The 25,265-nt window shown below is 43.8% G+C and overlaps 1 protein-coding gene across 6 annotated transcripts in view; it reads right to left on the bottom strand.

Annotated features, from left to right (window-relative positions):
- Positions 1–25,265, bottom strand: part of SCYL3 (SCY1 like pseudokinase 3) — a 395,128-nt gene that overhangs the window by 240,801 nt on the left and 129,062 nt on the right. For all 6 annotated transcript variants that reach the window (XM_077276719.1, XM_077276721.1, XM_077276718.1 and 3 more), the window contains 4 exons: positions 6,955–7,060; positions 6,631–6,708; positions 5,995–6,134; positions 5,245–5,432 (listed from right to left, as the gene is read on the bottom strand). In XM_077276719.1, the coding sequence (XP_077132834.1) occupies positions 5,245–5,432; positions 5,995–6,134; positions 6,631–6,708; positions 6,955–7,060 (512 nt within the window). The remainder of the gene's footprint in view (positions 1–5,244; positions 5,433–5,994; positions 6,135–6,630; positions 6,709–6,954; positions 7,061–25,265) is intronic.

Below are 25,265 nucleotides of genomic sequence, written 5' to 3' on the forward strand. Positions count from 1 at the left end.
AAACGCGGCGGATAGAAGTGATGGCCACAAGAAAGGCCACCTTCCACGGTAGAACTGACAGGGGAATCTCCCTGAGAGGCTCAAAGGGGGAAACCCTCAGAACGTCCAGGACCAGATTTAAATCCCATGAATCCACCGAGGCCCTATACGGAGGGACAGCGTGAGCTGCTCCTTGAATGAAGGTCTTAACCTGTGGCCAAGAAGATTAAGTCTTCTGAAAAAGGATGGAGAGCGCAGAAACCTGGCCCTTTAGGGAACTAAGAGCAAGGCCTGAATCCAGTCCTGCCTGAAGGAAGGCCAAGATGGAAGGCAGGGAAAAGGACATAGATGGCATGCGTTTTGACTCGCACCAACGGAAGTAAGCCTTCCAGGTACGATAGTAGATCCTGGAAGATGAAGGCTTCTGAGCCTGGATCATGGTGTGAATCATCCGGTCCGAAAGACCGGACACTCTTAGAACTGCGGTCTCAACAGCCACGCCATTAAACTGAGCGACCGAGAACTCGGGTGGCAGATCGGGCCCTGAGTCAGAAGATCGGGCCTGTCTGGAAGGCGCCAGGGGGCGTCCGCGAGAAGGTTGTGTGCAATACAAGGAAAACATGACCTGTTGGCGGCCCTCGAGGAATGCAGATTGACACCTCTGCCGTAGAGGGATCCTTGATGCCACAGGTTTGGTTTATCGCTCCAATGAGATTCTGAACCATATCCCTCATGGTAGCGATTTGGTTAGAATCCAGCTCCGAAATATCCTCCAAAGGGGCATCAGAGAGTGCCTCGCCTGACTCAGGGGAGGAGGACCGGGGGGAAGCCGACTGTAGCGGAGGCCCGTGTGGCGAGATGGAGCGAGAAGAGGACTCAGACCGTCGTTCCTGTCTGGACCTTTTGCGGCTTATCATGGAGGGCTCGGACGGAGGCTCCTGCGACCCGCCAGCTACTGCGGGGGTCTGCAGAGGTAATCGATCCAGCACGGACACCAGAGTTTGAGACACCCATGTTAGATCGGCCACCGATTGTGACAGAGGGGAAGCCCAGCCTGGGATGGGGATATCACTCCTGGGCGGATCGGCCGGGGGATCCTGGGCGGTGGGGAACAATCGGGTTGCTGCAGGCCTGACAGAGTGGAGAGGACAGACCTGAGGGAAGTTTGCAGTTACAAGACGAACATGCAAAGCACTTGACTTTTGACTAAGGCAGAAGAGTTAGAAGTAGGAGGACGAGAGTGGCCCCCTTTCGAGGTAGACATTTTGAAGAGGACCCTGAAGACAATGCCAGAGGGTTAGGGAACAGGGGGCAGAGGGAGGTGTCAGTCTGCAGTGCTGAGCTACTCACGGCAGATGAAATTCCAGACGGAAGACGCAGCCCAGGTAGTAGTCCCTCAAAGATGGCCTTTCGTGGAAGGAATGCGAATCTGCAGCAGTCCAGCCAGGGGAATCAGAAAACTGTAGTCATCCACTGCAGCGCACAGAGGAGATAAGAGGCATGCGTGGATTCAGGAGCACTAAGATGGTGCCGGTGGGCGGAGCAATGCCTCATGCCGAGGTGGGGATGGTCGGGCGGGAAAAAAGGCCGAGTGAAGGGGGAAGTGGGCGGAGCGGCATGGCCGGAAGTAGGCCCCGGGAAAACCGGGGCCTAAATTAGGAGCAGACGACCGCCGGAGAAAGCCACGGCGCTGCCCGGCTGGAAGGTGAGTGGCGTGGTAGCCTGCAAGGCCGCCACATAGAAGAGGAGAGCGCTGCTGCCGGATAGCGTGTCGCCGGAAGTAGGCCCCGGGGGAAGACAGGGCCTAAATAAGGAGCCAGCGACAGCCGGAGAAAGCCGCGGTGCTGGTGCTTCCCAGCTGGAAGGGGCAGCCTCTGGAGAGCGGTGCGGCAGCCTGCGAGGCCGCCGCATAGAAGAGGGGAGTGCCCGGAAGTAGGCCCCGGGGGAAGCCAGGGCCTAAATTAGTAAGGAGGCAACCGCCAAAGAAGGCCGCCGCGGTGCTAGGTGCAGTCGCAGGAGAGGTAGCGTGGCTGCCTGTAAGGCCGCCGCGCCAGACAGGACCACCGCGCAGGAAACAGAGAAAGTGCTGCAAATGCAGCGATGACCCCTGCCGATTCCTGGGACCCCTTTAGGAACGCCGACAGGCCAAAAGGTGGCCTGGACACTGTGCCGACCGCCGGAGAAAGCCGCGCAAGAAAAGGGAACCCGGGACTAGAGGAATACTCACCTAAAAACATCCCACGTCATCCGTTACTAACCTCAAACCTTGGGAAAGGCATCAGACGTTCATGGAAGCTGGTGATGGACGTCCTTGTCTCCTCCAACTGACAGGCTCTGGTGCGCGAGTGGCTGAGGGACAGAGCCAGGACCGAACTTCTAAGCACGCTTGTGTGCTAGGTTCTTCGTCCTGGAGGATCTATGAGGATAAGGGGTGGCAGTACACGCCGTACTCATAGTCCGCCTTGTGGGAATACAGGTGTGACTGTTCACCCCGTATCCCTCTGGAAAAACCTGAAAAGAAATGACACACATTGAGGTAGATAAGGGTCTAATCAAAGACCCGTGTCCACCTCCTACTGACACCAAGCTAAACTGAAGTGCATAATGCCAGTCGGTGGGGTGTACAATGCAGAGGAGGAGCTAACTTTTTTTGTGCATAGTGTCAGCCTCCTAGTGGCAGCAGCCTACACCCATGATTCCTGTGTCCCCCAATGAGAGGCGATAGAGAAACATATGCACCACTTCTGCATTTATCACCCACTCTTGGTTTTGGCTTACAAATACTGATGTAAAATACTGACCAAATACTGCTAGTGTGACGGCAGCCTTAGGGGTTCTGGCAGCAATAGCCAATTTCTTCACTTTGCTAATCAGAGTTCCAGCATGTCCTTCTTGCAGATTATCTCTTATTGTCAGCTGCAGCGTGTGCACAACACAGCAAATGTGATGAATAGGAAAGAGGTGTGAAGCAGGTTCAATAGGATCATCTAATTGTAAAGAATCATTTTGCTGTTCTTCTGTAGTAATATCTGTTTGTTACTCCGTTATGGGAACAGGACTGTGGCCTTCCTTCTCCAACATACTGAATGTGAAATGTTCTTCTTGCTGCTGTTCATCTTCATTATTCTCATTCATCAGTTCAATTGTACTTATCATGTTTGCAGTATCAGTTACAATAGAAAGAACCTGTTCTTTTTTGAGTTCATAATCTTGAAGAACTTTCTCCACTAAGGCTACGTTCACATTTGCGGTCAGCGCCGCAGCGTCGGGCGCCGCAGCCTCGCCGCATGCGTCATGCGCCCCTATATTTAACATGGGGGCGCATGGACATGCGTCACACTTGCGTTTTGTGCCGCATGCTTCACTGCGGCGCCCGCGTCCGGGCGCAGAGGACGCAGCAAGTTGCATTTTTGCTGCGGCCAAAATCAATGAAAAAAAGGACGCATGCGGCGCAAAACGCAGCGTTGTGCATGCGTTTTGCGGCTTTTTTGTTTGCGTTGTGCGTTGCGGCGCCGACGCTGCGGCGCACAACGCAAATGTGAACGTAGCCTAAGTTGTGAAGAAGCTGGCTGCTGTGACGAGCTTTAGTATATTTTACTGACAGCATCTTAGTAACAATTTTTTTGTTGTCACAAACATATCGAACGTTGATACCAAAATAGTTCACTTTGTGACGTGTGCAGGCATCCGTTTTAAGAAACACAAAGCGTCTCTTGAGAGTCTTTTTAAGATCTTCCTTTTGGTTCATGGCTTCTTCAATCACTAATTTTCTAATACTTTCTCTTTCAAGAGAAACAACAAGTTTGTGGGCCATTTCTCCATGAAGAGCTGTAAAAGCTGGTTGAGCAAATAATGATAATGGTACACTGTCCTTCACAACAAGCTCAATGATCCGCCTTTTAAACACATCTGCTGTCATTGGTAGAGTAACTTTGTCACTTACAAAATATCTTGGAACTGATGTTTGAGACGCTTTTTCCTCCTCCTTTGCCTGGCAGGAAGTGCTGGTCTCTAGTTTCTTGGCGCTGCTGTGATCTTTTTCAATCACAGCTTTGTAAACTTCTGGGTTGCAGCGTTGTAAATGTCTTCTTAGATTGGAAGCTCTTGGAGAAGCATTTTTAGCACTGCCCGATTTTGGCATCACAGTTTTTGTTTTTACCTGGGTCACTTATACACTGACACAAAATGTTTTTTTATCTTGAGTCACTGTAAAATGCTCAAATACAGCTGACTTCATAAGATGCTTCTTAGAAATTTTGTAATTATGTAAACTCACTCAAAATAATTTTGTTTTGTGAATAAATAAGGTATATTGTAATTCTTGCAAAAATAGGGAATCATACACTGTATAATTTAGGATATAAATAAAAATCTTTGCATAAAATCAATAGGTCAGATGATTAGTATAAAGTTTGTAAAATATGTAAGCTTTATGCTGAACTTTCAATGTCAGGATTGTTTCAGGGTACAGCTCACTAAATGCTTCACATCATATGTCTTCACAATCTATGAAGAGGGGAGGAGGGAGGGAGCATGTTTATGCTGAATCACATTGCAGAACACACACACAAATATATATATATATCCTCATCGATCCTGTTACTGTATTTCTGAATTTGAGATGTGAGAAAACAGTTTTTCCCCTTATAATCTATGTATAGTGTATATAAGTCACCAGGGCAGCTAATTTCTCCAAACATGAGACAAGAGGAAAAACAAACTAAAACATCAAGAATATGGAGGTAACATATACTGGACTATTGATTTATGCAGAGTTTATTGAAAGTTTAGATATGCTTTAAGAAGTACTCTTAATCCTGCTTTCCTGTTCACTCCAGAAGTTCTGAAATAAATGCAGGGATTCCTTCCCTGTGTGTTTGTTGTTTTTCCCCTTATCTGTAGAGGAGGAGCTTCACTACTTATGAACATAAACTGCAGCACAGATTCATCTCAGCTAAAAGTCTAGACCTTAGATCAGGAATAGGACAGACATTTATAGGTCATTTCATAACATTCCCAAATTCTTATGAAAAAAATATTCCCCACAAACTGCATTGATCTACTGTACCCAATTTATTATATATTTTAGGAGTCAGTCCATTTTATACCGACTCCACCAAAATGTGCTCAAACTGACTCCACAGCCCTGCCGGGCACACCCAAAATACTCAGATAACACGTTATCAGAGCACGTTCATTCGTCAATAATCCTAATGTACAATGGAAATGTGAAGAGCACCTATGGTTAAAAACAAATGCTCTTACTTGTGGAAGGATAATGTCTTTTAGCTCTTTTAATGTGAAGAGCTCGCCATACGCATCTATATGTGTGAGCAAAACCACCCGAACATGTTCTTCATGCACTTCGAACATTTTTATCAATACTGGGATAACCTTGGTCTGGAAGAGAGCTGGGAATAGAAGACAATCTTCACGGTTTCTCCCCATAATATCTATATTCAAATACAAGATAAAAAACAGGTCAGAAAATATTTTGTGAACATACATGGACATACATGCACGTAATTTATGACTTGTATCTTGGTGGAAACAATAAGTGGAGACTAGTGTCGGAAACAATTTTGATGTAGCTCACAGAAAAAAAACAAGGTTATTTTTTCCAAGACTGATGATAAGATTCTGGGGGCCCAACACCCTAGATCCCCCACCAATCATCTGCAGCTCCCATCCCATGGTGGCACGACATACAGTGTGCAGAACAGCCTATTGCACGGTGTAAGCATCAATCTCCCATGCTGCAGTTCAGCTCAGATTTCCTTCAATGTGCTGTTTGTACTGCAGCTTAACGCCCATGGATGTGAACAGAAGCAAAAGGCTGCACCCGAGAACAGGCAATACACAGTGCGTGAAGCTATGCTACTCCCTCTGTTTACACTGGCTACATGTGAACATCTCTACAAGCAACTGATCAGTAGGACTTAAGTAAAAGACTTAAAGCAGCTCAATAAGCATTTTTTTGAGTAAAATTTCTGTGAATCAATGTTGACAAGTTACCTCTTTTAGGCCTGAGAAGATGAGGCAAGAAGCTTTTTACTGCCATAGGCTCAGCAAAAACAAATTGGTTTAGAAGGAGTGGGACCAATCTTGAGGAGATGAGCTCTTCAGGCAAAGAAGAAACTCTGTCCAACAGAGTCCTAGACAAGAGTAAAATCACCATTTTATCTTGGAAAAATGCAATTTCTTTGAAAGATCAATTATTTAAATCCATATTAAAATATACCATTTTTGTAAAACAAATCCTACAGTGGTCAGTAACAAACACGTGAAAACCAAATTTAATCATACTCCCACCGAAAGCCAACAAAACCCCTGTTAGTAATTCTCCGACCCAATGCCATCAAATACTGTGCATAATGGTCAGCTTCCCTGAAGCTGGGAAGCCCATCCCCGGAGAAGAGTTTGTTGTTTATTTTCAGTCAAACAATTTGAAATTGTCTAGCTGAGCCCAACATAGCCTGGTCATACATTTTCTAAAAATACACAGTTTGGCATAATTATAGCTTGTGGGCAAGTAGACATTTCAATTCACCAAAAAAATAATGCGAATGTACCCAAACACAAACCGCATGACGACTACACAGAAGTTCTTTGCGGTGTTTAAAATTAAAGCTTTTACTGTTTAAAACTCACTTGAAAAACTCATTCTTCTCATCTTCAGTTTTCACAGTTAAACTTTCTAAGAAATTGACAACTTCCAGAAAATCATTTCTGTTTGGAAAAAATAAAATACATAAAACAATATTTAGAAAGGACATGCTAAAACTAAAGAAAAATAAATAGAAAAATATGATGCACAAAAACTGCTTTCAAGAGACAATTCCTAGAGCAAAATAATCAACGAAACGCTGTAGCAAATAGTTCAAGCAAGTTCTATTGACTACATTACAACGGAGTTCACATATAGAAGTATATGTAATCTAGAAAAGAATGCCATTCTAGACTGTAGTTACGTACCTAAAATAGTCATGGTTCAGTAAAGTGGACATGGAAGGTCGCAGCTCTGGTTCAGGGTTCAGAAGTAAGTTCTTAACAGTGTTCTTGAAGCTAGAAAGCACTTCAGCTGGAAACAAATTAAACATTTGTTTGTTTTATTATGGTCCTTTTCGGATTAGACCTATTACTTCATTACTGCACAAACATACATTTATTACATGTTCCCTTAAAAATATGTTTTGTATTAATGAAGCACTATGGCAAACAAACAAATATTAAAAAAAGGCACACGAAGGGGGGGGGGATGACCTTGTGCAAGCAGAATGTATAGCCAAGAAATTATTTTTATTAACATGTACTAGTCAGTCATCCAAAGGAGAATTAAAGATGCACTCCCTATAATTTCTGTATTCGCTAAACCTGTGCAAATGTGTGTGTAATGTAGTGTAAAGGCAGTAGTCCACTTAATGGTTGGCCTTTTTTCTGATTTCCAGCCATGCTTTGGTCCTCTTCAGAGAGTCATGACAGCGATTCCGACTCCAAAGGTCACACCAAGTTCTGTGTGTGTCAAAAGTCACTGTTACTATGTAGGAGGCTACAAAGTACTTAACTTTTTGCATATGTCCATACTGCAGGTAGTTGGTACCCCCTGCTGGTAGAATGCCTTGGATATGAGCTCAGGACTGAATTATCTTTTGGTGGTACCTTCGGACAATTATATTACATACTACAGGCACTGAATGCACTTTATTCTTATACACCGTAGGATACAGACATCTGCTTAAGCTTCGCGACTCCTAACCCTGTTCACATTTTGATGTGAGAATGACTTCACACCTGAGCCCTTTTCTGCTGTTTGACTTGGTCTATACACAACTTTTGACATATTTTATGCCTTTGTACTCACTAAAATGTATCGGTTTTATATATTGTGGACTTGAACTCCACATTCTTTTGTAGGATTTACAGTGCCTACAAGTAGTATTCAACCCCCTGCAGATTTAGCAGGTTTAATAAGATGCAAATAAGTTAGAACCTTCAAACTTCAAACAAGAGCAGGATTTATTAACAGATGCATAAATCTTACAAACCAAAAAGTTTTGTTGCTCAGTTAAATTTTTACAAATTTTAAACATAAAAGTGTGGGTCAATTATTATTCAACCCCTAGGTTTAATATTTTGTGGAATAACCTTTGTTTGCAATTACAGCTAATAATCGTCTTTTCTAAGACCTGATCAGGCCGGCACAGGTCTCTGGGGTTATCTTGGCCCACTCCTCCATGCAGATCTTCTCCAAGTTATCTAGGTTCTTTGGGTGTCTCATGTGGACTTTAATCTTGAGCTCCTTCCACAAGTTTTCAATTGGGTTAAGGTCAGGAGGCTGACTAGGCCACTGCAACACCTTGATTTTTTGCCTCTTGAACCAGGCCTTGGTTTTCTTGGCTGTGTGCTTTGGGTCGTTGTCTTGTTGGAAGATGAAATGACGACCCATCTTAAGATCCTTGATGGAGGAGCGGAGGTTCTTGGCCAAAATCTCCAGGTAGGCCATGCTATTCATCTTCCCATGGATGCGGACCAGATGGCCAGGCCCCTTGGCTGAGAAACAGCCCCACAGCATGATGCTGCCACCACCATGCTTGACTGTAGGGATGGTATTCTTGAGGTTGTATGCAGTGCCATCCATTCTCCAAACGTCACATGTGTGATTGGCACCAAAGATCTCGATCTTGGTCTCATCAGACCAGAGAACCTTGAACCAGTCAGTCTCAGAGTCCTCCAAGTGATCATGAGCAAACTGTAGACGAGCCTTGACATGACGCTTTGAAAGTAAAGGTACCTTACGGGCTCGTCTGGAACGGAGACCATTGCGGTGGAGTACGTTACTTATGGTATTGACTGAAACCAATGTCCCCACTGCCATGAGATCTTCCCGGAGCTCCTTCCTTGTTGTCCTTGGGTTAGCCTTGACTCTTCGGACAAGCCTGGCCTCGGCACGGGAGGAAACTTTCAAAGGCTGTCCAGGCCGTGGAAGGCTAACAGTAGTTCCATAAGCCTTCCACTTTCGGATGATGCTCCCAACAGTGGAGACAGGTAGGCCCAACTCCTTGGAAAGGGTTTTGTACCCCTTGCCAGCCTTGTGACCCTCCACGATCTTGTCTCTGATGGCCTTGGAATGCTCCTTTGTCTTTCCCATGTTGACCATGTATGAGTGCTGTTCACAAGTTTGGGGAGGGTCTTAAATAGTCAGAAAAGGCTGGAAAAAGAGATAATTAATCCAAACATGTGAAGCTCATTGTTCTTTGTGCCTGAACTACTTCTTAATACTTTAGGGGAACCAAACAGAATTCTGGTGGGTTGAGGGGTTGAATAATAAATGACCCTCTGAAAAAACTTTTCACAATTTAAAAAAAAAAATAAACAAAGAAATAACATTCTTTTTTGCTGAAGTGCATTTCACACTTCCAGGCTGATCTACAGTCCAAATGTCACAATGCCAAGTTAATTCCAAATGTGTAAACCTGCTAAATCTGCAGGGGGTTGAATACTACTTGTAGGCACTGTATGTTATTGGGAGTGTCCATTTCTATTACTTACTGGCCTTTCACGATGGCATAGGACCAGATTTGTTATTAAGTTAATATGTTTCAGTGGATTTTTGTGTGCACCCTAATTAATAAACCTGCAAATAAAGAGTTAAACACACACCCAGAATAAAACAATTTGAAATAAAACAGACATTCTTTAATCATTTAAATTATCCCAATATACTTAACCAAGGTCCCATGGTAATTCAAGGGTTAAAGAGATGTGCCACGTTGTCACCAGCCTATGTAGGAGCGTTCACAGAATGAACATACAGAGGCGGTAACCAAACAGCTATGGTACGTGCCCACGATCAGGAAATAGCAGCACTTTGGATGCAGCGTATTTTTGCTGCGTCCAAAACAATGCATTCAATCATGCAGTTAAATCTAATGTGTTCACTGAACCATGAGGATTAATCGAGTCCAATACATTCTATAGTGGAAATTTCTGATGCGGAAACTAGGGTCTCTGCTGCAGATAACGGACATGCTGCAGATAGTAAAACCCATGCAACGGGTGAGTTTCCGCAGTGTCAAATAGAAACACAGTGGGCATGGGATTTCTATAAATCTGCTTGTATCATTGTATCACTGTCCTTGTTATCATTTCGCTTGTATCATAGAATGCAGCGGTTTGGACGCAGAGCAGGTGAGCTGCGTCCAAACTGCTGCTTATTCCGGAGAGTGGGTACATATCCCAAATGGCAGAACTAAGCGCGCACTTCGATACCTGGTGGTGGTGGTGTGCAAGATTATCCCAGTTCATATCGACGGGCTCCCACGCTGACAATTATTTTTTCAGTTATTAACAATTATGTGGGCTCCCACATAATTTTCATTACCAGCATAGGGAAAGCCGACTGCTGACATTAATATTCTGGGAAGGAGCCAATAACCATAAAAGGTTCCCAGGCTATTAATAGCAGCCCACAGATATTTGCTTAGACTTTACTGGCTAGTTTACAAGGGGACCTCAGAAAAAAAAATTGACATATAGTGTCCCCTATTAATTCTAAACAAAGGTTAAACAGACAGCTGCGGACTGATATTAATAACCTAGGAAAGGGCCCTGGTTATTGGCCCCCTACCAGACTAAAAACATCATCCCTCACCTGCCCCAGAACTGGAGAATCAATAAGACGCGCCGGATCTGGCTCTTAGCCTACATCTTTCCACTTGCCCTGATGCATTGGCAAGTGGGGTGTAAGTTGGCGGGGGAAAGGGGGGGGGGGGGGGGGGGGGAGTGGGCATAGCAGCCTTGTATTGGCAATTCACATGAAGCCCAGGGGTTAGAAATGGAGAGGAGTTTATAAATTATAAACACCCACTTACTAACCCATTGAATGGTAAATAAAAGACACCCAGAATAAGCTCCTGTATTTGAAATAAGTGACCACACAGTTTTACACATTTATTTAAAAATAAAAAACACATTATAGTCGCCTTAACACCCGATACGCATATCCCCTGTATTAAAAAAAGAAAAAAAAAAAGAGCTCTATACTTACCTGTTCAAAGTGAAGAGATAATCCATAATGTCACACGACGATCTTGGTGACTAAGAGCAGTCACTGATGTGACTTCTCAAGGGCAGAAGTTTCGCACTGACACAGGAGGTAATCGCTCCTGTACAGTGTTTAGTGCTGTGAGCTGCAGTGAGAACATTCACAGTAGTTCATCAGCTGATGAACCCCGATGGAATCACTGACAGCACCACTGAGACTGTGTGGATTATAGTGGATAGGTGAGGGATATGGTGGGTTTATTTTTTTATCACTTTTCCAGGTGACCTGGGCATCAGGAAATAGGTGTTGAGAATATGTGGTTCTTTAATTTTTTGAAAGGAGACAAGGGCTTCAGTGATAAGGTGAAGGTGAGCATACTTTATTTTTATTTCAATATTTATTTTAACTTTTTTCTTAAGTTTGAGCACAGGTGCTATCTGATGACTACACCCATCTGATGGGAGTAGTAGTCTCATCAGCAGACACCTGGGACCGGTGATAAGCTTTTTACCAGGGGTCAGTGTCACACCTCGGGCTCACACCGACATCTAACATCGTGACCCCGCAGCGCTCTGACCGATGGCAACTATCTTTACGCGATGAGAGCAATCGCTGTTTCTCGTGCTGTCACACAGATTAGTGTAGTAAACACCCAATATAGGAAGCAAAACACAGCAAATCCACAAGCATTGTTATATCTGCGTATTTAACTGACTCAACTGAAGTCAATGAGTGAAAAACGCAGGAAAAATGCACAAAAAAAAAAATTGACATGCTGCAGATGTAAAAGCAGCCCAAATCCTGAAAGTAAAAATACTGATTATGGGCACAGCACTTCAGGATTCTCATTGACTTTGCTGGCATAAGGATTCTTTAGCATTTTGGGGCCAATTCCACACAGTAAAACGAGCCAAAAACGCACCATGCGAACAAACTGCCTTAAAGGGAACCTGTCACCCCCCTCAGGCGTCTGTAATTAAAAGAGCCACCTTTTGCAGCAAAAATGCTGCGTTCTAACAAGGTGGCTCTTTTAGTTATGATGCCTGCACACGCTGAAATAGGGATTTTTGAGTTCTCACCGTAAAATCCTTTTCTCCGAGCTATTCATTGGGGGACACAGACCGTGGGGTGTATGCTGCTGCCAATAGGAGGCTGACACTAAGCGATACAAAAAAAAGTTAGCTCCTCCCCTGCAGCATATACCTTCCTGCTGGCTCTCAGCTAACCAGTTCGGTGCAAAAGCAGTAGGAGATCAATAACAACATAAAGTATAGCATTATGTATGAGAGTATAGCATGTCAAACTATAAAACAAGCAGAAGCTAATAACAGGGTGGGAGCTGTGTCCCCCCAATGAATGGCACGGAGAAAAGGATTTTACGGTGAGTACACAAAAATCCCCATTTCTCCTTCGCCTCTTTGGGGGACACAGACCGTGGGACGTCCCAAAGCAGTCCCTGGGTGGGTACAACATCAGATCAGGCCCTGTGTAATGGCTACTTACAAGAGCGCCACCGTGGTCTGCAGTCGGCCTGCCCAGGCTCACATCTGCGGACGTCTGGGAATTATAGTGCTTCAAGACTGCATGCGGACTGGACGAACCTGCAAGCTTGCAGGCGTGCTTTACCGACGCCTGGTGCCAAGAGCCCAAGAAACCTCGATCGACAGAGTTAAGTGGAGTTAGGCTGACGTCTAACCCGGAAGGACTCTTGGATGGTGTAACGAATCCATCAGGCTATCATGGCTAAACCCTTCCTGTAACCGTCAGGAAGCCTTCCTCTGACCGTCAGGAAGCCCAAATAAGGTGTCCAACCTTCGGATGGACGCCGTGCACGATACGTACCTACTCAGAGCACTCACTTTTTCCAGAATATGGAAAACTCATCCCTCCTGTTTTATGGACTGGCGCCGAAAGAGATGAGGGAAGAACGATGCCCTCGTAACATTGGGAATACAATACCACCATGGTAACAAGGGACGGGGATGACCTGAGGACAACCTTGCCTTGATGGCAATAAGGAAAAAAAAGTCTGAAAGAACAGAGCGTCTAGCTCCGAAGACTTGTCAGGATGACGAGATCACCGAGAAAAAAAGGGGCGACCTTCCCTGATAGTAAAGTCTGTCTGGAAAAAAAAAAAAATACTGTAAGACTCCCAGGACCATTTTTTTTTCCTTCGGGCATGCACAGTTTGCGCTGCTTTTCGAACTTACAGCGCAGGCGCCGGGGACGTTCATGAAGAAAATGGAGGCGGTGCCCAGAGGCCCTGAGTGATGGCTGGGAGGAGTTTGTTTCAGGGGGGAAGACATGCCCCCCCTGACAAAATAGAGGTATGAGGGACAAATTATAAAAAACGATTATTTCAGCGTTGGCAAGGACACCAACTAAAAGAGCCACCTTGACAGAATGCAGCATTACTGCAGCACAAGGTGGCTCCTTCAGTTAAAAACACCTGGGGGGAGGGTTGACAGGTTCCCTTTAAGGTCCCAAAGATCTAGTGGTATGTGAAAGGGAAGGACCACATGTGAAAACTCCCTGCGAGAAAGTCCCTACTTGCAGTTTCGTTGCAATAAGTCGGAAAAAGTACTAGCTCCGTAAACAAAAAACCTAAAGTGGTCCGTGCGGATCTTCCAGGACCACTGGGGGCCTTCTTGCTTCCAAACGACTCTTGGAAGCAGGGGAAGGGGGGGGGGGGTTATGGAAACTGGTACCACGGAAGAACCAGAGCATTCACTGCAATGGCTTTTGGATCTTGAGGCCGAACCACGAACACGAGTACATTGGCGTTCAGTCTGGACGCCATCTGATCTATATCTGGAGTGTCCCAGTGAAGACAGATCTGATGGAAGACTTCCAGGAGAAGTTCCCACTCACTTGAGGCGGGACCCTGATGGCTGAGGAAGTAAACGTCCCAGAGATCTACTCCTGGGATGTGTACTGCCGAGATCAGCGAATGATAGATCTCGGCCCATCAGAGAATGTGAGGTACTTCGTCCATGCTGCCTGACCGAGGGTACCTGCTAGATGATTGACGTATGGCACAGTCGTGGCATTATCCAATTGAATTCGGATGAGGTGACCCGCCAGAACGCAGAGGACCTGCTTTAGGACTAGCCGTATCGTTCAGATCCCAGGAACAAAGATCGGGAGAAGAAGGCTGGCATCGGTAGTCACTAATAACACTGGTCAACGCAATTTTTCTGGCAAAAGGTTTTAAAACATATTTTAAGTCAATTTTGGCTGCTGATTACGAATATTAACTCCGTTTTTGGCTATCACATCAGGATTTCAAGATATTTTCTATTTTTGATGAAAATTACTCCTAATGTTTTATAATAAAAACACATGATTTTCGGTACTACATTTTGTATATTTTTAATCAAGGAATTACAAAGATTACAAAGTCTATGTACAGCAAATAAAATATACTTACAGAATTAAACTATAAAATATAAAAACACATACAGTATATGGCACACAGATGAATGGCAAATGGCAGTTATTTTAACTTTCTTTTCTTGGTTGATCTGTGATGTACAGCTTCTGGGTTGTCGCTCATCAAGCTCCAGCAATAGTCAGCCATCATATGAGAGTCCCACCGGCCTTGATACCGTTCTTCCATTGTTTTAATATCATGATGAAAACGCTCCCCTTGTTCCTCGCTCACATCCCCAAGGTTCTCTGGAAAAAAAAAGTCCAAATGGCTGTGTAAATAGTGAATCTTGATACTCATTCTACATCCAAGATTTCGCAGACTCATTATTAGATCTTCCACAATCTCTTCATAGTTGTCTGCTTTCTTATTCCCTAGAAAATTCTAGGGAATACAATTCTAAGGAATTACAAAATGCATTCCAAGCTCTTTCTTCTGTCTCATTCATTGATGTGATAAAATTTGGGTCTCATAAGTGTTCTTATTTGAGGTCCATCAAATATTCCAGCCTTTTTCTTCTCTTCACTAAGATCAGGAAAAGTTGAACATATATAGTTAAAGCATTCTCCACTGTGATTGAGAGCTTTGACAAACTGCTTCATCAATCCAAGTTTTATGTGTAAGGGAGGAAAGACAATATTCTTCCTATCCACTTGAGGATCATGGATGACATTCTTATCGCCAGATGCCAAACTGTCGCTGAGGCCATTCAGTTTTCACCCAATGCTCTGCTGTAGCTCTACTGTCCAAGTAGCACAGAAAACAAGGGTATTTTGTGTACCCTCCTTGCAGACCCAAGAGAAAGTTAACCATTTTCAAATCAACACAAATTAACCACCCAAATTAAACTAAATTTACCTTAGTGAACCGTATAAACCGGCACTTTTCATACACTACCTATATTTATCATGGAATTCATGAAAATGGGCAATATACCTATAGTGCAAAAATGTGATGTAATAGAGAAATTATAAGATCAGATTTGAATTCAGCACCCTCAAATTAGTCTAAAACTGTTCTTAAAGTCCATACCATAATTTTTTTTCTTTTTTTGGAGACCAGTGTAATTGAACTGGAAGGAACTCCCTTGGATGAGGAAGAAGCTCAGAGACTATCCTCTGAAAGCCTGTTTGACGTACAGAAAACAGACGGAGTGAAGGAAACAGCTGCCATTGCTGCAGCAGATACAAATCATGTAAGTACTCCAGCTCCAGTAAAATGGTAAAATTCTTTATTGATCCAACGTAGTCATAAAAAGGATAATCCTTACAGATTGCAGACAGGAACAAGTGATTGCACAGACTATGGCAACGCGTTTCGATCACTGCGGATCTTACTCATGCCCATGTGAATTCAGAAATGGGTGTTATACATATAGCACCCATAGACCTATCATAAACCCTTCATTTGTCACTAACTGGGAAGGTCCTGAAAGCACATGAATCAAAGCGTCCAAATGCTCTTTATAAAACACATAATTCAAACAAATACATCAATATTAAAAGTTAATATTACCCGCATTAGCAATAATGATATAATATTTTGTTTCTTTTATTCAAACCTGCAGGGAAGCGAGTATTCAAAATATACATCCAGAAGGCCTCTCTGGTGAGTAGGCGTCTCTTAATGTTGCCCCCGCGGCTTTGAGGAAAGATTCGCTCAATACCATGTATTCTCAAAGCTGTGGTATCACCATTATGTATCATGCCAAAATGTCTTGATACCATTGAAACATTTCTATTTGTTATATTACAATTATTGGCGTCCCTCAGATGTTCGGTGACACGCGTTTTTAATTTTCTCGTCGTGCACCCTATGTACGAAACCTGACATGCCACACAATATATTTTATAAATCACATTTTTAGTGCGACAATTAATAAAACTATTTATCTTATAATTTTTTGTTTTTTCCGAATTCTGAAAGGTATTACCCAAATGTGAATGTGCACAGGTACTACATGCTGATGTGCCGCATTTAAAAAAGCCCTTACATTCAAGCCATGTGTTTGATTTAGATTTAGGCAAAATTGAATTAGGGGCAACTAGATCCCCAATGGTTTGTGCCCTCCTCGCTACCCCATCCTTCAAAATATTCATAAGCATATAGTCCTCATATAAGATAGGTAGCCTTCTGTTAATAATTTTTTTAATTTGATTAAATTGAGAACTAAACTGTAAGCATACATGAGGTTTATCACTCAATTTCTTTTTTCTAGACCCATTAGTCATATTTGGTACCAATAAATCCTCTCTGCGTTTTTTATCTACTATATGTGTTGCTCTATTCACCGACCAATTGGGATATCTGCGTGCCCTCAATTTATTCCTGAGTTCACCAAACTCCTTTAATTTGTCTTCCTCCCTACTGCAATTGCGTTTCAGCCTAGTGAATTCCCCCAACAGGTATAGATTTTATTGTGTGGGCTGGATGGCTGCTTGCTGCATGTAAAATCGTGTTACCTCTAATTGGCTTTACATATGTTTTACTAATGATGAATTCATCAGCAATGCCACACAAATCAAGATCAAGAAAATAAATATTACATTGATCACAAACGTAAGTGAATTTTATACCAAAGTCATTTGTATTAATGTACTCAACAAATCCCGGCATGGCACATCTAAAATAATGTGGAAAAATGTGGAAAAAATAAAAGCCACTTTGGAAGAGTATAAATCGCTACCGCATTATGAACTATCGGTCAAACAAATGCAAGAAGGTGTGTGCACTCTTGAAGATGAAATAATGAACCGTAAGAGACGTAAATTTGAGAGAGTTCTCAATCATTATTCCACTGATAGTGTGTATGAATGGGGACAGTGGGAAAAAATGTTCAAATCACCCAAATCCATTCTGAAGAATAGCCGAGCTCGACAAAAAACAACCAATAGACCTCAGGTGAATTTTTCATCTACAGAGCCTGAGTCTTCAAACACGAATGCCAGCACATCAGATGTTTCCGTGGTGAGCAACACACAAGGAAATAAGAAAAAATATGGAACGGCAGCAAAAAATGGAAGAGACGAGGCGGGAGGAAGCATAAAAAAAATCAAACAGGAATAATGACTCGATACAAAAAGAAGTACAACAAATAGAGAAAAGCAATGTGATCAATTTGTCCTCCCATATACACAAGATCAATTAGATGTGCTGGCCTTAGGTCTGAATTTTGTGCCAGATGACGATTTTAATTTGTTTATGACAATTTTGGACATAAATAAATTTGTGAGAAATCTCACTATTAAAAAACATTTTTTTCACGGAAGAGGAAACAACACCAATACATAGTCCAGAGTTGGAAAGGAATGAATTTGAAAATTTAGACTTTAAAGAACAAGTCGCTTTGAATTGTTTGTTGAAATTGTCCAGAGAACAATAGGGAGAACTAATGGAAAGACCAGTGAATATCTTGGAGAAGGTTAAAACCCAAAATCCATACTTTTATCTTTTGCAGACAAGAGTTGAGTGTATGGACAAGTTCCAAGAACTCATTGAAAAAGATCTAAAAACTCTACAAGATGGTTAGAATAAAAAAACTCGTAAAAACGTATCCCAGCAACAACGGAGAGCGGTAGAAGAACTAAAACAGTTGAAAAACATCACAATTAAAAAAAGTGATAAGGGAGGTATGATAATTATTATGGATGAAAAAGATTATAGGGAAAAAAATGTGTGAACTTTTGTCTGATACATCCACGTATGAAAAACTGGGGAAAAATCCAACCAAAGAATTTAATGAGGAAATTGTAAAAATAATTGAAGGTTTGAATCTGGCAGTCATCAATAAGAGACAGGCGGAGTACCTATATGTACAATCTCCGAAAATGCCTATCATGTATGGTCTCCCTAACATAAAGGCGACGGTTTGAAGGATGGGGTAAATGTGGTAGCGAGGAGGGCACAAACCATTGGGGATCTAGTTGCCCCTAATTCAATTTTGCCTAAATCTAAATCAAACACATGGCTTGAATGTAAGGGCTTTTTTAAATGCGGCACATCAGCATGTAGTACCTGTGCACATTCACATTTGGGTAATACCTTTCAGAATTCGGAAAAAACAAAAAATTATAAGATAAATAGTTTTATTAATTGTCACACTAAAAATGTGATTTATAAAATAGATTGTGTGGCATGTCAGGTTTCATACATAGGGTGCACGACGAGAAAATTAAAAACGCGTGTCACCGAACATCTGAGGGACGCCAATAATTGTAATATAACAAATAGAAATGTTTCAATGGTATCAAGACATTTTGGCATGATACATAATGGTGATACCACAGCTTTGAGAATACATGGTATTGAGCAAATCTTTCCTCTAAGCCGCGGGGGCAACATTAGGAGACGCCTACTCACCAGAGAGGCCTTCTGGATGTATATTTTGAATACTCGCTTCCCCGCAGGTTTGAATAAAAGAAACAAAATATTATATCATTACTGCTAATGCGGGTATTATTAACTTTTAATATTGATGTATTTGTTTGAATTATGTGTTGTTTTATAAAGTGCATTTGGACGCTTTGATTCATGTGCTTTCAGGACCTTCCCAGTTAATCATGTGACAAATGAAGGGTTTATGATAGGTCTATGGGTGCTATATGTATAACACCCATTTCTGAATTCACATGGGCATGAGTAAGATCCGCAGTGATCGAAACGCGTTGCCATAGTCTGTGCAATCACTTGTTCCTGTCTGCAATCTGTAAGGATTATCCTTTTTATGACTACGTTGGATCAATAAAGAATTTTACCATTTTACTGGAGCTGGAGTACCTACATGATTTGTATCTGCTGCTGCTTGGTGTCTGAGTCGGGACGAACTCTTGTGCTCCACATCTAATGGTCTGGTTGGTGAGCTGGCTGCGGCTTTTCAGCAGTTTTTTTTTTTTGTTTTTTTTTTGTTTAAACAGCTTCCATTGCTGTCACCTTTTTTCCTCATGACCCTCCCAGCAAATCGAATGGAATGAGTGATCAAGTAAGTGAGTTCTGAGTTGAAGGGCCATGGCATGGTCTCAAGGGAAGTTACCCTCTGGAAGTTACCAGGATCAACAAAAAGGATATCTGCTGGGCTGGAAAAGAGGAAAAACCTGTCTAGATGAAGCTGCCAGCCCAGGAGAGAGAGGGTCTAGCAATTGATATAGACGACTCAGCGTAGTCCTGGAAGAGCGGCTAGAAAGTCGATCGGATAGGGCAGGATGACCACGCCTCTAGGGTGCAAGAGGAACATGACAGCCGCCATGATCCTTGCGAACACTCAGGGTGCGGTAGCAAAGCCGAAGGACAAGGTCGTGACTTGAAAATGTTGTTTGCGAATGGAAAAGTGAAGGAATTTTTGAAGAGGGGAAAATAGCAATGTGAAGGTAAGCATCCCGAATGTTGGTGGATGCCAGAAAATCCACCCTTTTTCCGTTGAAGTAATGGTTGAGCGGAGGAACTCCATCCGAAGAAGGAGGACCATGTCCAGCTTGGTAAAAGTTTGAGGTCCAGGATCAGTCTTATTTTTCGGTCCCCCTTTTTGGAACCAAGATCCCTTAGATCTAGACCGTCCTGGACAATTCTTCCACTGCTGGTTGAGTCTATAGGAAACATGCGATCCTAGGGTGTGATGTCAGAGGCTTTTTGAACGCAGAGTACGCTTCCATACTCTGAGCTATAATGCCCTTCTGGGTGTAATGTCATTTGCTGCTGACAGCGCCGCACAACAAGCTGCATCTGAGAGGCATGAACCAGCTAGTCTCCAGCTCAAGAAATTTTGATTGACCAGCTGTACTGTCTTCAGGAAAAGGTTACTGATGTAAATCAAAGTAGTTAAGGTCTCCGACCAGGAGACCACTGCTCGAGCAACCCATGCGGTGGCTAAGGAAGGGTAGAGCACTCAACCCGAGGCTGCAGGACGGACCAAACCAGATTTGCTATCTGACAGTCCGTTGTAATTTTAATTGATGACCCATCGGGCAGGAATACTGGTAGACAAACCACAGGAGGCTCTACCCGATTAATCTGCCAAGTGGCAGAATGCGCGGCTGCATCCAGGTGGTCAGGAAAAGCTGTTTCTTGCTATCTCCGCTCTCTTTTGACAGTGCAGAGTTAAAATTATGAACCCTCGATCCACCACCCTCCTAACAGGGAAGTGGAGAGGGATCGTCCGCCTTCTTGCATCATCTGCTAAATAGTGGAGACGCAGAGGGGGGTGCTTGGACGCCAAAAAAAGGGTGCCACTGTACATCCACAGAGTTCAGGTCACCGGGTGGACAAGGCTGGTTCCGGTGTTAGGCCTGGCTGCAGAAGAGTATACATTGGAGGGGAAACTCCATGTGCTCGTCTACTGATGGTGTGGGGAGATAGGTGCCCTTTAAAAGGACCCGTCGCCCCTAAGAATCAGACCAGGCATGGCATCCCACGTAGTAGGGGGGTATAGGTGGAGAGGACACCCCACGTGTTTGCATATTGGCTGAAAAAGGATACTGCGCTTGCAGAGGCTACTGTCCAGTGGATCGCTTGTCCGGACACTCCCTGTCCGGGTCAATGACAAATGCTCTGCGAGGGAGTTTAGTCTCCTTATGAGGGACACTGCGTGATCTAGAGTAGAACCGTAGCCCTCTTCAATCAACAGAGATTGGTTGATTATATAAATAGGCGAATCCATCCTTTCTGAAGCCCTGGTGAGTCCAGATCCAAGGCAGTATCCGATTCATATCAGAGTCTTGTTCTCAGGAAATCATTGGTGAGGGAGATCAGGAAATGAAGCTTCCATTTTCTAGATGCCTGTATGTTTCTACAGTAGAATACCTGCGGCCCCTGCTAGCCGACGGCTCCCATGTAGGAGAGGAACCATATATATCGGTCCTGAGAGCACTCCGAGCCACAGAGTGTTCATGGAGGGCTTCAATCTCCTGATCAGAGAAGCCATGGGATGTGTCAGTGATGAAGCCCATTCAGGGGAACTATGGTACTCTGGTATAAGCTGGGATCGGCGGCAGAGGGTTCCTGAGTTCATTTAGGGTGACCAGCTTCGGACTGGTCATGTGCCTTTAAGACAAGGGAATGCTAGTCAAATGCCTTTAAGACAAGGAAATGCTGGTCATGTGCCTTTAAAACCAGGGAATACTGGTCATGTGCCTTTAAGACCAGGGAATACTGGTCATGTGCCTCCATTAAGACCAGGGAATACTGGTCATGTGCCTCCATTAAGACCGGGGAATAATACGGGTCATTCATGTAAGTACAGGAGGGACGAGAGCAGTACTTCCTTACCCAGTTGCAGAGTCGCTGTGCACCTTTAATGCAAAAAACCATCGCCCCTGCCGGCCGGGTGGACCAAGATGGCAACCGGTAGATGCAGAGGTGATAAAGTCTCGCAGAGAGCGAGAGGAGCCATTTCGGGGGTGGAGCCACAGACGCGATGTGGGTGGAGCCACGCGAGTTCCGTGAATAGGCCCAAGTCAGGGCCTAAATTTCTGCAGCCGGCGGGAGCAATACCAGGGGTAGAATAGAGGGGCAGTGGGCCAGAAAAGCGAACGCTCCCGTGCTAGACAGAAAACTCCAGAAAAGATGGGCGGAGCCGCCTTAGCATGCCATAGTGCGGGCGCGACTTCCGGGATGCGGCCTACACATCGGCCGAAGCCGGGGGCTACATTTTTGCAGCCGGCCGGAGTGTTATCTTAGGGAGGTAGGCCACAGGGAAGCTGCAGCTGCCTGTCAGCATGTTAATATCCCACTGTAGGGGCCCATAGCTGACTGGATCCACTCACAATTGGTGTGCGTCCCGGCAAGGAGCTGCCGCGGATGACTGTGCTGTTCTGCTGCAGGTCAGGTATTGCAGCGTGGACGGTACAGGGATAAAGCGATAACCCTCAATCCATCATCCCTTTGTTAGGGAGGTGGAGAGGAACCATCCGCCTCCTTGTGCCATCCGCTTTAACAGTGGTGGGACAGTGGGGGCTGCTCGGACGCCGAAGAGAAGGAGCCTCTGTAAATCAACGGAGTTGAGCCCCCGGGTGGACAGGGCCAGTTGTCCGGCATTAGGCCTGGCTCTAGGAGAGGATACATAGAGGCGACACTCCATGTGCTCGCCCGCTGCTGTTGTGGGGAGATCGGGACCCGAAGGAACTGTCGCCACTGAAGTGAGCTCAGGCATGGCTTCCCACTTTGCAGGAGAGGGTACGGGGAGGCGATACTCCACGTTCTCGCCTGTTGATGGTTCGGGGGAGATCGGAACCTTGAAAGGATCCGTCGCCCCCTTCACTCCGTTAATTAAAATATAAAAATTTACAGAAAAGTAAAAAATAAAATAAAAATGATGGAATTTGAACCAGACCCATGTGCCTCCTACAGACACTAAGCAAGAACTGGTTAGCTGAGAGCCAGCAGGAAGGTATATGCTGCAGGGGAGGAGCTAACTTTTTTTGTATCACTTAGTGTCAGCCTCCTATTGGTAGCAGCACACACCCCATGGTCTGTCTCCCAATGAGGTGAAGGAGAAATAAACGATTATAAAATGTGCCCCCTCATACCGTGAAACCGTCCCGGAGGCGGGACTTTCCTTCCTAATCAGATGCAGCACAGCCGTCACTCCGGGCCTGTGGTTGCCGAGCGCCGCCTCCTCTTGCTGCATTATCGTCCCCGTGGCCTGCGCTGTAAGTACGAAGGGCAGTGCAACTGCGCACCCCCGAAAAAAAAAAAACTTAATGCGCAGGCGACGGGGACGATAATGCAGCAAGCGGAGGCGGCGCCTGCCGCACACAGGCCCGGAGTGACGGCTGTGCTGCGTCTCATTAGGAAGGAAAGTCCCACCTCCGGGACAGTTTCCCGGTATGAGGGGGCACATTATACAAAAGTTTATTTCAGCGTGTGCAGGCATCATAACTAAAAGAGCCACCTTGTCAGAATGCAGCATTTGTGCTGCACAAGGTGGCTCTTTTAGTTACAAACGCCTGAGGGGGGTGACAGGTTCCCTTTAAGTGTCTCGAAATAGGACTGGAGTGGTGCTGGAAATCAGGGTGCGACCGGTGAGCATATTACCACACATAGAGTACACAGGTTTAGATGATAAAAAAAGAAGAACTGGGAGTTAAGTATTAAAAGTTTTACTTTTGTGCAACAGAAGCATATACAGTCTATAAATCAGTACATTTATCTGTGTAGTACGAAGATATTATACACTGAACATAAAGAAAATAAAACTGGATTAGACTCCCATTCCCTGCATTTGTAGCAGAACCTGCCGTCATCCATCAGTAATGTGCAAAAACCTTCTTTACAAAATGAAGGACTTCTGAAGCAAATTCTGCATGTATGTCCTATGAAAGAATACACTATGTTCCAAATTATTATGCAAATTATATTTTTCTCGGATTTTCCTAAATGGTTGGTCCAAATGACAGTCAGTCTAATAAAAGTCATCACCCTTTAGAGTATACATCGAATTTTACTGAAGAAACCTCCCAATGATAACAGTATAATCTCCAAAATGAATAAAACCTCAAAATGCACTGTTCCAAATTATTAGGCACGTTAGAATTTCTAGACATTTGATATGTTTTAAAGAACTGAAAATGCTCATTTGTGGAATTTGCAGCATTAAGAGGTCACATTCACTGAACACAAAAAAACTATTTAACTCCAAAACATCCTAACAGGCTGTAAGGATTCCGGACTTTCCTGGTGTCTGTTTGCCCTGATCCAAGATGGAGGCTTGGATCTCACCCTGTCATGGAACTTCCTGTCTGTCTGATTATTTAACCCCTTCATGACCCAGCCTATTTTGACCTTAATGACCTGGCCATTTTTTGCAATTATGACCAGTGTCCCTTTATGAGGTAATAACTCAGGAACGCCTGAATCCTAGCGATTCTGAGATTGTTTTTTCGTGACATATTGGGCTTCATGTTAGTGGTAAATTTAGGTCGATAATTTCTGAGTTTATTTGTGAAAAAAAACGGAAATTTGGTGAAAATTTTGAAAATTTTGCAATTTTCACATTTTGAATTTTTATTCTCTTAAACCAGAGAGTTACGTGACACAAAATAGTTAATAAATAACATTTCCCACATGTCTACTTTACATCAGCACAATATTGGAAACACATTTTTTTTTTGCTAGGAAGTTATAAGGGTTAAAATTTGACCCGTGATTTTTCATTTTTACAACAAAATTTACAAAACCTTTTTTTTAGGGACCACCTCACATTTGAAGTCAGTTTGAGGGTTCTATATGGCTGAAAATACCCAAAAGTGACACCATTCTAAAAACTGCACCCCTCAAGGTGCTCAAAACCACATTCACGAAGTTTATTAACCCTTCAGGTGTTTCACAGCAGCAGAAGCAACATGGAAGGAAAAAAATAATATTTAACTTTTTAGTCACAAAAATGATCTTTTCGCAACAATTTTTTTATTTTCCCAAGGGTAAAAGGAGAAACTGGACCACGAACGTTGTTGTCCAATTTGTCCTGAGTACGCTGATACCTCATATGTGGGGGTAAACCACTGTTTGGGCGCACGGCAGGGCTCGGAAGGGAAGGAGCGCCATTTGACTTTTTGAATGAAAAATTGGCTCCAATCTTTAGCGGACACCATGTCGTGTTTGGAGAGCCCCCGTGTGCCTAAACATTGGAGCTCCCCCACAAGTGACCCCATTTTGGAAACTAGACCCCCCAATGAACTTATCAAGAAGCATAGTGAGCACTTTAAACCCCCAGGTGCTTCACAAATTAATCCGTAAAAATGAAAAAGTACTTTTTTTCGCAAAAAAATTATTTTAGCCTCAATTTTTTCATTTTCACATGGGCAACAGGATAAAATGGATCCT

The sequence above is a fragment of the Ranitomeya variabilis genome, chromosome 8 (assembly GCF_051348905.1).
Source record: "Ranitomeya variabilis isolate aRanVar5 chromosome 8, aRanVar5.hap1, whole genome shotgun sequence".
In the NCBI taxonomy this organism is placed as follows: Eukaryota; Metazoa; Chordata; class Amphibia; order Anura; family Dendrobatidae; genus Ranitomeya; species Ranitomeya variabilis.